This window comes from Schistocerca serialis, chromosome 7, assembly GCF_023864345.2.
Source record: "Schistocerca serialis cubense isolate TAMUIC-IGC-003099 chromosome 7, iqSchSeri2.2, whole genome shotgun sequence".
Classification (NCBI taxonomy): domain Eukaryota; kingdom Metazoa; phylum Arthropoda; class Insecta; order Orthoptera; family Acrididae; genus Schistocerca; species Schistocerca serialis.
The window spans coordinates 87839590-87852730 of record NC_064644.1 but is presented as its reverse complement, the minus strand read 5'-3'; the positions used below and the strand labels follow the sequence as shown (position 1 = coordinate 87852730).

The following is a 13141-nucleotide window of genomic DNA, read 5'->3' as shown; positions in this document are numbered from 1 at the left end:
GGGAGTGTAGGGTTGGTTTGAATTCTAAAGGGATTTTTAAACTCGAAGCTGTTGTAGTGACCGAATCATGAAAGGTCACCAGGAAAGAGAAAAAAAAAGATCGGAGTATGAATATTAGATCTAAATCTTGTAATTTAGGCAGAGACGCACAGTGCAAGCGCTTCCGTTCAGCCCATTAAGAGGTAACATGCATTGGGAAACAGCTGATTTCAAGATCACTGAGAGAGAAATTGAGGTAAGAAGCGACGCAGTCACCTGTCATCTATGAAGGAAGTGAGTGAGAGTTCAGCAGAGTTTGGGAGTTCGAAAGGTCCAGCGAACGACGGCAGCCTCGGATGAACGAACGTACGGTAGATACTGTGTAAGTGAAGTGAGCAGTCAGACTCAACTTCCTACACTACCCAAACCTCCAGATGTCAGGCACTCAAATTGGTACCAAATATTGTTTATCGATACAGTATCAACCAAAGAACCGATTTAGTTCGTGCTGCGTGGTGTCGTCCAGTAGCAGATGCGAAAACGGTAAGTAAAAGTAACGCCAGAACTACGGAGCATCGGTAAACCGTATTAGCGAAATTACGATGTAAAGATCTGTGGTAGATGAGTTGATAGAGCGTCATATCGTTGTACTAAAGGTACAAAACCCACTGATGACGATTTTTTTAAACAGATTGCGCGTGAAATTGTATGGGACAGCATTTTTCTGCCATGTAAAAGGACGTTTAAGAGTTTGTAGCAATGTTCTTTTGGCAGTCTGCTTTCGCTTCGTTAACTGAAAGAAGCAAACCTATAGATTACATTTATATAAATAGGTGTGGTGTTATCTATACAAATGTACGCTATAGGTTTGCTACTTTCGACTAACGAATCGAAAGCAGACTGCCAAAAGAACATTGCTACGAACTCCGAAACGTCTTTTTACATGGCAGAAAAATGTTCTCCCATATAACAATCGCACGCATAATATGTTAAAAAAATCACGAGCAGTGGGTTTCGGTACTTGGGACTTTCAGCATGTCAGTGTGACGCTCTACCAACTCACCTATCAGAGAACTTAACGCTTAGAGCTCAAAGATATGATTTGCGTATACTCCGTAGTGCTGGCGTTAATTTTAATTACCGTTTACGCATCTTCTACTGGACGACAGCGCACAGCACAAACTAAATCGGTGTTTTGGTTGATACTCTATCGATATATCACTTTTGGTACCGGTCTGAGTGTCTGACATCTGGAGGTTTGGGTGTAAGTAGGACTTCCAAAGCTTGCCTTTACGTGCCTCTGGGCTAGGGTTACTGGTTGTCATCGTACTTTCATCTACATGTACCCATTCTGTATGGCACGCTGCGACGAGTATCTGAACCCAAGGGTTCGATTAAAGCAACAGAATCTGGCTTTTCATGGTTCGTGGTCTGTAGTACATTACAGTGTGGGCCTATACCCGAATCTAAAAGTTAGAGGCTGGCGTGGCTATTTGTTCCGGTAACTAACTGGAGAATCTATTAAGCGTCATCTACGTTTTTGTAAAGCAGTGTATGTGCTCTGCTGCACGTTGGTTGCGAACACGTGACGAAACCAAAAAAAGTTGACCAGTAAGCTAAACCAAAGTGTCTTTTTCCCTGTCACCACCATATCTATCTCCTTAAGCCTGACCTCCAAGTCTTTCTGTACTGTCTCCAACTACAGAGACCTGAAAAACCTCAGCTTGACCCAGTCGCCCTTTAATGAGCCGCTCCTGTACTAGGAAACGGATTACCTCAAAATCCGGCGACATCTCTCACCTGAGGATGAGCTTCTAAAGCAGGTACGTCGCGACCTATGCTGGGTTACGGCACAGTATTATCGCGAATATTAAGCGTTTGATTGAGGTTTGAATGGTTGGCATTTCGAGACTACGTAGATTCCGACTTTGTTCCAGTTTTCGAAGAGATAGTGGCCTGAGAGAGAGAGAGAGAGAGAGAGAGAGAGAGAGAGAGAGAGAGAGAGAGAGAGAGAGAGACCGACCCTTGGAATCGTTGGACGACACATGTGCTAAATATATTGGCGCTAGTTAAATAGTATGCAGCCATGGTGGCACGCTGTTTCATAAGGTATAACTTTATACACACACATACAGTCCAAGGAACCAATTACGTGAATCATGGACAGCGATAGTACCCACTTCAGGACATCTGCGGCAATAGGCCATTTAATGCTAACATCCGGGGAAAGAATGGAAGAGTAGACGCCAACGCCTGAAGAGGCACAGCTTTGATTAATCATGTTAATTTAGGGTCAAAGGGGTGGTAGCAATCAGATTCTTCTTTTGTTCAGGAAGCCAGTTTAGTAGTAGTATACGGGAGAACACAGGCAATCGTGCGCAGCAACGTACTATACGTATTTATTTATGGTATATAAACCACGTTCGTTGTGTAAATTTAAAAAATGGAGTCCCGACTAATTTATTTGTCTCTCAAAGATAGAAACTACCAACTCCAAATCTATTTCGAAATAAAATGCCAATTATATATAAGAAAAGGAAAAAGAAAGAGAAAAGTAAGGTCTCTCAACAAAAAGATAGGTTTCGAAATTAAAAAATCAGAGATATTCTTTGAGACTAACATTATTAAAGAGAATCAAAGACAAGAATAGCACTGATAGTTTTCAAAATATTTTCTTTGAACAGTGAAAAGAGGGATAAAGAGAAAAAGACAATATTTATCGTGATTTCACTAATATAATATTAAAACAAAAAGGAGTACTTTCTTCCGATTACAGAGTTACGAGAAGTTAACGCTATGTCGCTGGCTGACTTACTGTTATGCCTTTGATCCTGAGTTTTAATTTACTTGGAGCAAAGGACGGCGTATAGACAATGAATTGCGGACGGTGATAAAAAGGAAATAGTAAGTATATGTGCACAGTTTTGCTTGTGTTTGAAAATAATGTTAATTTTGACCGTTCATCCGCACAAATTTTGTGATTGATGTTAACGTATTGTTGCTACGTTGTTGGAAGTTGTTAGAGACGTAGCACCAGACGAATAAGCACAGTGCGAATCGTTACGCAGTACACTCCCTAGCTGTTTATAAAGGAGAAACATTTTACACGACATACAAAATAACGTAGTACTTAGGTTTGAAAGTGGAAGCTTGCCGTGGAATTAATTTAACACGAAGCTTTCTAATTAGATGTTAAACTAAGCATTCTCCAAAAGTTTAATTGCGTTTATTGGTGTATGAAGTTGCACAAGTAAGAGGTGTCCAATACCAGTAGTTAGCAGCAGTGTGCGCCCACTTCAGTTGTAGTAAAAATGGTGTTCTAAGTTTGGCGCAGTGCGGGCCAGTAGTAACTCTTCAGCGTGACTTTCATATACGTATGGTGTGGATCCTCCTCCAGCATTGAGGATTAGACGATGGCATGAACAACACCGAGAAACAGACGTCGAAAGCATCCGCCATAGTTTCAGGAGTCGTCCGCAGAAATCCGTTCGCCGTGCAGCTCGACAGCTCAACATACCGCCGATATTTGTCTGTTGGGTCGACGTTTACATATGAAACCGAACAAAATTTAGCTACTGCAAGCTCTTCGTGAAGGCTGACAAACAAAAACGTGTTGAGTTCTGTAATTTCGTTCTTGACAAGATGGAGGATGACAGTTTTCTTCCACGCTTAGTGTTTAGTGACGAGGCAACATGGAAAGGTGAACCACGATAATATGAGAATGTGGGGGTAGGGAACAAGCACATGAAATTGTACAACATGAGAGGGACTCTCCAAAATTTAATGTGTTTTGGGCAGTTTCACGGGCAAAGGTGTACAGTCCATTTTTCTATGCCGAGAACATTGTTGCAGGAGGGACATATCTGGATATGCTTGAGAACTTTCTTTTTCCACAGTAGGAGACTGATTTGAAGGATTTCATTTACCAATAGATTGGGGCACCGCCGCACTGGCATCTGGAAGTTCAGAAATTTTTAAAAATCAAAGGATTACTGGACGATGGATTGGTCGCACTGGACCAAATGATTCAGCTTTATATTACTGTCCTCCAAGGTCACCGACCCTGACTGTACGTGATTATTTCTTGCGGGGGTTTATAAAAGACTGTTTATGTCCCTCTGTTACCAGTAACAGTGAATGAACTGAGACATCGCGTAACAGCAGCTGTGGAAGCTGTAACTCGCTGTGCTCGCTGCAGTGTGGGAACACTTTGAATACGGCACTGACATGTGCCGTGCGTCTCTAGGGGGGGCATATTGAACACCTATGAAGAGGTATAAAATAAACTTTTCTGAGTTACCCTATAACAACAACGAGTCTGTAATATTGTACATGTAAGAAATTCTTTTCGTCTGATTTTACGATAAACTTGTGTAATTGATGTTCTGATTTCATTTCTTTTAGTTTGATGCCATTGTGTTAAGAAAACTGTAAATCAGTTTCAATGTGAATATTAATGTTTATGTCAAATGTGAAGTAATATTGTAATAGAATTGAAATGTAACAAATGTTGAAACTGTTGTAAGATATTTAAAATTGTAACTGTGCGTCTGGTCCATACGTAGGCAATGTGTTAGGATATGTAGAATGCAAAACCTCGGGTGAATGCCCGGTCTGTCAGGGAGCTGTAAAAGGTGGATGGCAGGCGAGCGCGGGAAAATGCGCGCGGGCACTGCACGGCACAACGGGCTCAGTAGTAGTAGTAGTTGTTGGAGTTTGGCACTGGTTTGAGCAACACCTTCTGGAGCGACGAGGCTCTCCTGGAAGACACTGCTTCACTGAGCCTCGGGTATGCCGTTCCAACGCCCACACAGCATGGCAAAATTCCATAAACACTAAATGGACAAGTATTGCGACGCTATGAAGAAGTAAAGTGCCGATACGTCAAGAGCCATAGCTGTGGTGGTATGTGCGCTCTGTGCCTCGCCATCTCGCCGCCCGCCAACCGCCGCATCGATACTAGCAGGTTGAAACTTTTAGTACTGTATTCGTATGGATCAGAGAGTGAACTGTGCAAAAATAACCTAAATTTTACCAGAACTTTCCCATCATTTAATTATCCTCACAACTAACCTAGACAGGGTCCTTTCCAAATGTTGTGTAACCCGAGTGTCCCGAAATGAAAATTAAAATTTGTGTTAATAATAATTATTTGCAGAATTAGCTATATTAGAATGGTGTTTAAAGAAATGTTTTGTTAATGAACCAGTAAATGAATAACGAACGTCTAATGAAGTTGAAAGATAACTTTAGTATTGACATAGTAATGAAATTTATTATTTCGAGACAGATTTAAAGGCATTTAAATGAGCAGTAAATAAGATGAAAAGAGTAGTAACTTATATACTGGAAATCTTGAACGCATAAAAAATTCAGTAATCATTTTTTAAATACAGCGATCACAACAGTTTCGGGGTCCCCCTCATTCATTTGAATTCTGAAGTGTTCTAAACTGGTTTGACCAGCAAAAGTTAAAGTCAATATAAAAGTCAAAATTTAGCAGTGTTCTATCTTTATCAAAATTGACATTTTGTGTGTGGCACGAAAGTGCAATTTCTAGGGTAACCTATAGCCGATTTTAATCAGATTAATAGACAGTATAAAGTTTTGTAGTATACATTATAGTGTAGTGTTATGCATTCATGGTTTTCCATATCAGTACAGAACGTGGAACTATCAGTTCAATAGATTTTTACAACTTCTTGTTTTGTATGAATATATACCAACTTGTACAGGGAAGAAACTCAGTTAATGCCTAATTAGGCTGGCGACCGTATTATCATCAAATTGGTAGCATCTTCTGGGTTGCTTTTGATTCATCCTGGCGTGTAATTGCATTTCGGATTTACCTGACGAATCGTTGTTATTACAGAGTGGATGTAAGTCTGATTTGCCGCCATACAGGTACACGCGGTCGATATCTATACGAAAATCCTTTCTCATGAGGTGAATCCCGCTCACTTACCATAGCACAGGCTTTAACGAGTGCTGTGTCAGGGATTACAAGACGTTCATCAAAAAACAAGTCATTGTATATGTTCAGATATACAGGGCTATTACAAATGATTGAAGCGACTTCATAAATTCACTGTAGCTCCATTCATTGACATGTGGTCACGACACACTACAGATACGTAGAAAAACTCATTAAGTTTTGTTCGGCTGAAGCCGCACTTCAGGTTTCTGCCGCCAGAGCGCTCGAGAGCGCAGTGGGACAAAATGGCGACAGCAGCCGAGAAAGCGTATGTCGTGCTCGAAATGCACACACATCAGTCAATCATAACAGTGCAACGACACTTCAGGACAAAGTTCAACAAAAATCCACCAACTGCTAACTCCATTCGGCGATGGTATACGCAGTTTAAAGCTTCTGGATGCCTCTGTAAGGGGAAATCAACGGGTCGGTCTGCAGTGAGCGAAGAAACGGTTGAACGCGTGCGGGCAAGTTTCACGCGTAGCCCGCGGAAGTCGACGAATAAAGCAACCAGGGAGCTAAACGTACCACAGCCGACGGTTTGGAAAATCTTACGGAAAAGACTAAAGCAGAATCCTTACCGTTTACAATTGCTACAAGCCCTGACACCCGATGACAAAGTCAAACGGTTTGAATTTTCGGCGCGGTTGCAACAGCTCATGGAAGAGGATGCGTTCAGTGCGAATCTTGTTTTCTGTGATGAAGCAACATTTTTTCTTAATGGTGAGGTGAACAGACACAATGTGCTAATCTGGGCAGTTCACCAAAAGTTAACTTGTTTTGTGCAATCTCACGGTTTAAAGTTTACGGCCCCTTTTTCTTCTGCGAAAAAAACGTTACAGGACACGTGTATCTGGACATGCTGGAAAATTGGCTCATGCCACAACTGGAGACCGACAGCGCCGACTTCAGCTTTCAACGGGATGGTGCTCCACCGCACTTCCATCATGATGTTCGGCATTTGTTAAACAGGAGATTGGAAAACCGATGGATCGGTCGTGGTGGAGATCATGATCAGCAATTCATGTCATGGCCTCCACGCTCTCCCGACTTAACCCCATGCGATTTCTTTCTGTGGGGTTATGTGAAAGATTCAGTGTTTAGACCTCCTCTACCAAGAAACGTGCCAGAACTGCGAGCTCGCATCAACGATGCTTTCGAACTCATTGATGGGGACATGCTGCACCGAGTGTGGGAGGAACTTGATTATCGGCTTGATGTCTGGTGAATCACTAAAGGTGCACATATCGAACGTTTGTGAATGCCTAAAAAAACTTTGAGTTTTTGCATGTGTGTGCAAAGCATTGTGAAAATATCTCAAATAATAAAGTTATTGTAGAGCTGTGAAATCGCTTCAGTCATTTGTAATAACCCTGTAGAAACGTCCCAAATCGGATGATTCTTTTTGTTACACCCTGCACATCGATATTTTTTACACATCCCTGGTTAGATCCCAGGAGAGGGGCCTTAACTTTGGAGACGTAGCTGAAGAGGAGCGTGATGCGGCCTGTCAGCCCTATCAGTTTGGCAGTCGGTAGTGCGGTAGGACTTTGGGCCGGCTCGGCGTGGGCGTCCATCGTCGCCACGGTGGGCCTCGCTATTTATACGGCGGCCGGGCGCGCCAGGTGGGAGAGGAGGCGGCGCGGCGGCGGGCAGTCGCCGTCCGCGTCTGCAGGCTCTCGTCGGCCCAGCGTCCGCGCCGCGCCGCGCTTCACCTCGCCTCTCCCCGCCTCAGCTCGCCGCCATGGCAGACCGCTCCAGTGAAGACTCCGCCGGCTCCGACCTGGACCTGGACGTGGCCGCTTCGCAGGTTAGTCCCCGGCACCTGCCACCGGCCGCCTAACGCTCCCCGTAACAAGTGTCGTCTTCGACAATTACCGCTCAACAAAGCAGACAGTTACTTCCGTTCCAAAACTCGGGTGGCGGAGGGAGGTGGTGTCACGTAATTGTTAACATCGTGAAGATGGCATTGCTTGCCAACCACAAAGCGGTATCAACTCTTAACAGGGTGACTTCCCTGTTCCACTTCAAATAACTTTGGTCTCGTTACAGACATTTCTATTTCTTTTCACCTAGACCAGGGGTCCCCAAACGTTTTAGTCGCCGGCCACACTGATTCCTCCAAGAAGTCGTAAGGGCCAAGTTCTACCTACTGGGATTAAAGAACCCTAGCACTCCATGATCACCGTAATGTAAGGCTAAAGGAAAGATGAAATGGCAAAAATCTAAGGTTGTGGGAATAGCTAGCACTGAAACGAACTACGATTTTTGTTTCATTACATAATTTCGATTGGTGGACGTACCTGACCGAATTTCTGGCATATTTTATTCTGGCGAATTTCACTGACAAAAAAGTATGTCACTGCACATTCTTCGCGAAAGCGTCCTGCAAAGTTAACGAAATCTCAAAATCATTGTTAGCAACACTATTACTACAAGACGTAACAGAGGTAGAGTATGCCAGCGCATTGTTATTTCAAGCAGCGCAACAATAAGTTTAGTTATGTAGTCTTGTAGCGAGTAGCAGAGCCAGAGCACATATTTGATAGTTCTGTTGCGTGATTGTGTCTATGTTCCGAGTGTCTCACGAGTTTTTTAGTGTTTTATGCGCTGTACTAGTCGGTGTGGGACAATTCAAAGTTTGAATTCGAAGAGACAAGGAAATCTGAAAATCGAAATACATAAAGAAGTTGAAACCTTGCTTAAGAAGCATCTTCCATAATGATTGGTTACTAATGCTAGTCGCCGAAGTGGCGTCCATTTGAAAGACTTGCACCAGACTCGTGAGTAGAATAAAATGCAAAGAATTTTTTAACTTAAAATGTTTCCGCCAAACTAGTCTGTTAACCTTTTTTTTTCACTATCACAAGGAGAATGGTCAGTCTGTTTATTGTGGATAGCCACAAGTTTAACCATGACCTTCCGCTTTGTAAAGATAGAGCTCCGACAATGTCGCGGTGTATTGGTCACGATAGGCCTCGAAACTCAATTTCTGGCAGTTTAGGCACCACCGCAAATATTTGGCGGGCCGGATACCAGGGATGTCCGGCCAGCTAACGCGGGCCGGTTTGACGGGCCGTAGTTTGGACACCCCTGGCCTAGACGAATAGCGAGGAGGGGCACCCCTAAGAAAATTCAACTCGTTTTCCTAACTTCATTAAACCCCTCAAGACACTGTATCGACGTTGTTTACTTCTAAATAGACGCTTTTCCTTGTTTTGTGCTATACTAGGTAACCTGAGTGAGAAACAGCAAACTCAGCGATGTAATTCTCGGAAAGGTGTGACTAGCAATTGCGGGGTAATACTGCATTAGATGTGGACGGTTTCTGTGCTGCTGTTGTGGCGCGCTGCCCATAAGTTGACGCCACTCTCCATGGAAACCAGCGACGCCGACATAAGCGATACGTCGTGTTTACGCCACTCTCGACGGACAATGTTTTTCCATCGCAATCTGTCATCAGATAAACAAATGAGATATTTCTCTCATATTGATCTACTATTCTCTGTAAGCTGCGAGACCTTGGCTGTTCAGTATAAAATGTCAAACGAAACGAGTTTCATTTTATTTGGCACCTAATTTCAGCGTTTCATTACGCCTTCTCCAGCCCCCTGACCGATGTGTAGGAAGAATTCCACCTCTTATACCGTCGAAATAGCGACCAGCATTCAGTCACTTCGTGTCCTCCCGTGTGTCCGCTTATATCGCATTCTTTGGCGGGGGGGGGGGGGGGGGGGGGGAGATCCACTTGCGAAATATTTGAGTCGCATGTGGCATAAAACAGACAGTGCCTTGCTGCGGCCCTCCTTTGAAGGCTGGCCTTAACCCAAATACAAGTGAGTACAAGGCAGTTCGGCGCTCTTCTATATAGGCTGTGTTCCGTAACTTCCAGAACGAACAACATTAATAAAGTTGCGTAAACGCGTTGTTCTTTCTTTCCCTGCTCATTATTCATCTAGGTACAAAGCAATGAGAAATGTTGAACGACTCAAAAGTTGTTTGATGGGGAGAAGTTAGTTCACCAGTCTGTAAAATGCCTTTACGTTAGCTATGGTGGCAGTGCAGGGTTCCATTGTATAGATTAATCGTCGTTTTTTGTTTAAGTCACTTTTCATAGCTGAAATCAGGACGGCGACGCGTTTCGACATAGAACTCCCATCGACATGCGCCTTCTTGTTGCCCAACACTAACGCTTCACCATTTTGTAACAGTATCCCATCTCTCTTGTGTCTGAAGCACTATGATGATGTTGACAGACTACGTAGTTGTGCAAAGAGAGGTGACACCGCTAGAAACTTGTTACGAAATGCGGAGACTCGCAGACGTTCAGTGCCTGGTGCCAAGATTGTCACTTGACTGTAAACATTACAAAAAATGTAATGTAACGAATGTAAATAGACTAATGGATCCGATATCGTTCGACTAATCAATTGGTGATTAATCAGAGGAGTGTCACAGCCTTCATGTTTCAACGAGTTTCTCTCGGAAGCGATGTAATGTCGAAGGGCGGTATAAATCAAGCAGTGGAGAAAGTACACGATGAACGCCTTTATTCGAAAAATCTTCAAGTGTTGTATCATTTCCTGTTCACTACTGACGGTGCGTCCCATTCGGTCCTGTCGACGCCAGGGCCAATTTCGGTAGCAGATGGAAGGGCGGTTATAGTTCAGCTTCTGGATGATGCGCTTATCTTCCGTAATCTTCCTAAATAGGCTAAGGTCGGGCTGGCTAGGCTGGCTTTAGAGGTTGTGTCTTCCCGCTATGGTGAATCTTTCCAATACCTCTGAAAGGTCTCGCTAGGACTCGCACCTTACAGAACTAAGGAGGTACTGCAAATACGTGATCCACCTCTGAATATGTGCCATGCGCCCCACTGAAATGTGAAGCAGCCCCAGTATTTAAGAGGCAGAGGTCGAGTTGTGACAGGAAAGTTTCGACATCTCTGCCTCGTCCAGTAAGCACGGTGCCAACCCACAAGGGTTTATGAGCGTCAAAATCTCCCAAAACTAGGATAGGTTTAGGGAGCTGATGAATCAGTGCAGCCAATGCATTCAGGGGTACTGCAGACAGTTATTTCCTGCGTTATCCTTATCCTGACAGCCACAGCTTCAAGAGGGGTTTGAAGGGGCACATGGTCACTACAGACTGAGTTTAGGACAAACGCAAACGCCATCTGACACTCGATTATAGTCGCTACGATTCCTGTAATATCCCTTATAGCTGTAAAGGGCAGAGGTGCGCATTACTGGGAAGCAGGTTTCCTGGAGAGCAATGCAGAAAGCAGGTGTAAAGCTTAGCAGTTGCCATAGCGTAGCCAGGTGGTGGAAAAAAGCGCCGCAATTCCACTGGAGGATGACGTTATCGTGAGGCTGGGAAGGCATGGAGTGCGCAAGGAAGCAGGTTATGCCTCAGGGTCACCTGCTGCCACCGACTGAGTAGCCATTTCTATTGTGGATGAAGCATCAGTGAAATCCAGGTCCACAGGGGATGATAAAACCTCCAGTGCATCCACAGATGTAGAATTGATAGGGAATGGTGGTGTTGGGGCCACCAGAGGGTCCTGTTTCAAACCAGACTACTGCTTAGTTTCCTTGCTCTCTCGCTTCTCTTTCGGGGCTTGCTGTGAAGATTTCTCTGAAGCAGCTTCAGGCATGGAGGAAGACCATGAAGCTCATTGTCCAGCAGCTTTTGGCTTCTTAAGCCACTGGCGAGTGTCCAGTGTGGAATCAGTGGAGACCTTGGGAGAGAGGGCCCCAAAGGACCCCTTCCACAGGAGAGGAGCCAGAGGAGGCTGTTACTTCCCTGGCAGGGGGGAGAGGACCGAAGCCCCCTGCATTTTTGGGGGGGGGGGGAGGGCTTTGCTCCTGAAGTAGGTCCTTTGGGAGCAATAGAGGAAGATATACCCCTTACCACCAAGGGGGCGGATATATTCTGGTGGCGCAGAGGTCCCACTGTTCATGGCACAACGTGGCGAACCACTGCCACTTGGGATGGCGATATAGCTGCAGCGTATGTCGACGTCAACTGAATGGGGTGTAATCTTTCGAATTTACATTTCACCTCTGTGTAAGTCAACCGGTCTGGGGTCTTGTACTCCATGCTTTTCCGTTCCTTTTGGGGTACTGGGCAGTCTGGCAAGCAGGGGGAGTGGTGCTCTCCACATCTGATGCAAGTGGGAGGAGGCGCACATGGAGTGGACGTCCGCAGTCTCGACATGTGACGCTGGAAGTGCAGCAGGAAGACATATGCCCAAACTTAAAGCACCACAAAGGGGAAGGGACGTATGGTTTAACATCACAGCGGTAAACCATCACCTTGACCTTTTCAGGCAATGAATCACCCTCAAAGGCCAAGATGAAGACACTGGTAACAACCCTGTTGTCTTTGGGTCCCCTGTAAACGCACCAGATGAAGTGAACATCCTCCGTTCTAAATTGGCGCGGAGCTCTTCGTCAAACTGCAAGAGGATCTGAAGATGGGAACTAATCCCCTGGACTATGCTGAAGCTTTTATGGGAGTAACGGAAACAGGAATATCACCCAGCTTGTCACAGGCGAGTAACGCTCGAGATTGGGCTGGGGATGATGTCAAGATTGCACCGTTTCGCATCTTGGACAGTGCTGTCAGTTCTCCAATGTAATCCTCAAGGTGTTCAACGACACATTGAGGCCTCATAGGTAGAAGAGAGTCCCCATCGGTTCTGCTATAGACTAAAAACCGAGGCGAATATAGCTCTCTCCGTTCTGTAGCTTTACATTCCTCCCATGGTGTAGCGAGGGAGGCAAACGATTTAGGGTCATACCTGCCGACATTGTAGTCTATCTTGCCCTTCTTAGAGACTGCTGGTACATACTGCCATACAGTCACCAGCAAGAGATGACTTAGTCCGCTTCATTGCAGGTCATCCACCCTGATGCCACCCACTCTGATCAGGCGCTCTCCCCACTGGTGCCATCCAGCCTCAGTAAAGGCCAACTGGCATGATGGCTGTTGCTCGGAGTCCTGATGCCCCAGGAAGACAGGCATCTACTCCTTGGCATACGTGGGAAGTTTATAGCTCAGGCGTTAACAGTGTGATCCCTGTGTCGTCAGGGGGCTCCCACCAAATGGGTCAAATGGGTGCGTGACGGCCCCACCACAACGGATACTGGGTGCAGAGAAATCCAATAGTCATGGGGATGAAAGAGG

At 44.9% G+C, this 13141-nt stretch overlaps 2 protein-coding genes across 6 annotated transcripts in view; one reads left to right on the top strand and one right to left on the bottom strand.

Moving 5' to 3' along the window:
* Positions 1 to 13141, bottom strand: part of LOC126412113 (zinc transporter 1) — a 652968-nt gene that overhangs the window by 244010 nt on the left and 395817 nt on the right. The gene's annotated exons all lie outside the window — the stretch shown is intronic.
* The window catches only part of LOC126412904 (trichohyalin-like), a 573063-nt gene continuing 567619 nt past the window's right edge, over positions 7698 to 13141 (top strand). Inside the window, exon 1 of the mRNA XM_050082793.1 lies at positions 7698 to 7763. Within this exon, the coding sequence (XP_049938750.1) occupies positions 7698 to 7763 (66 nt within the window). The remainder of the gene's footprint in view (positions 7764 to 13141) is intronic.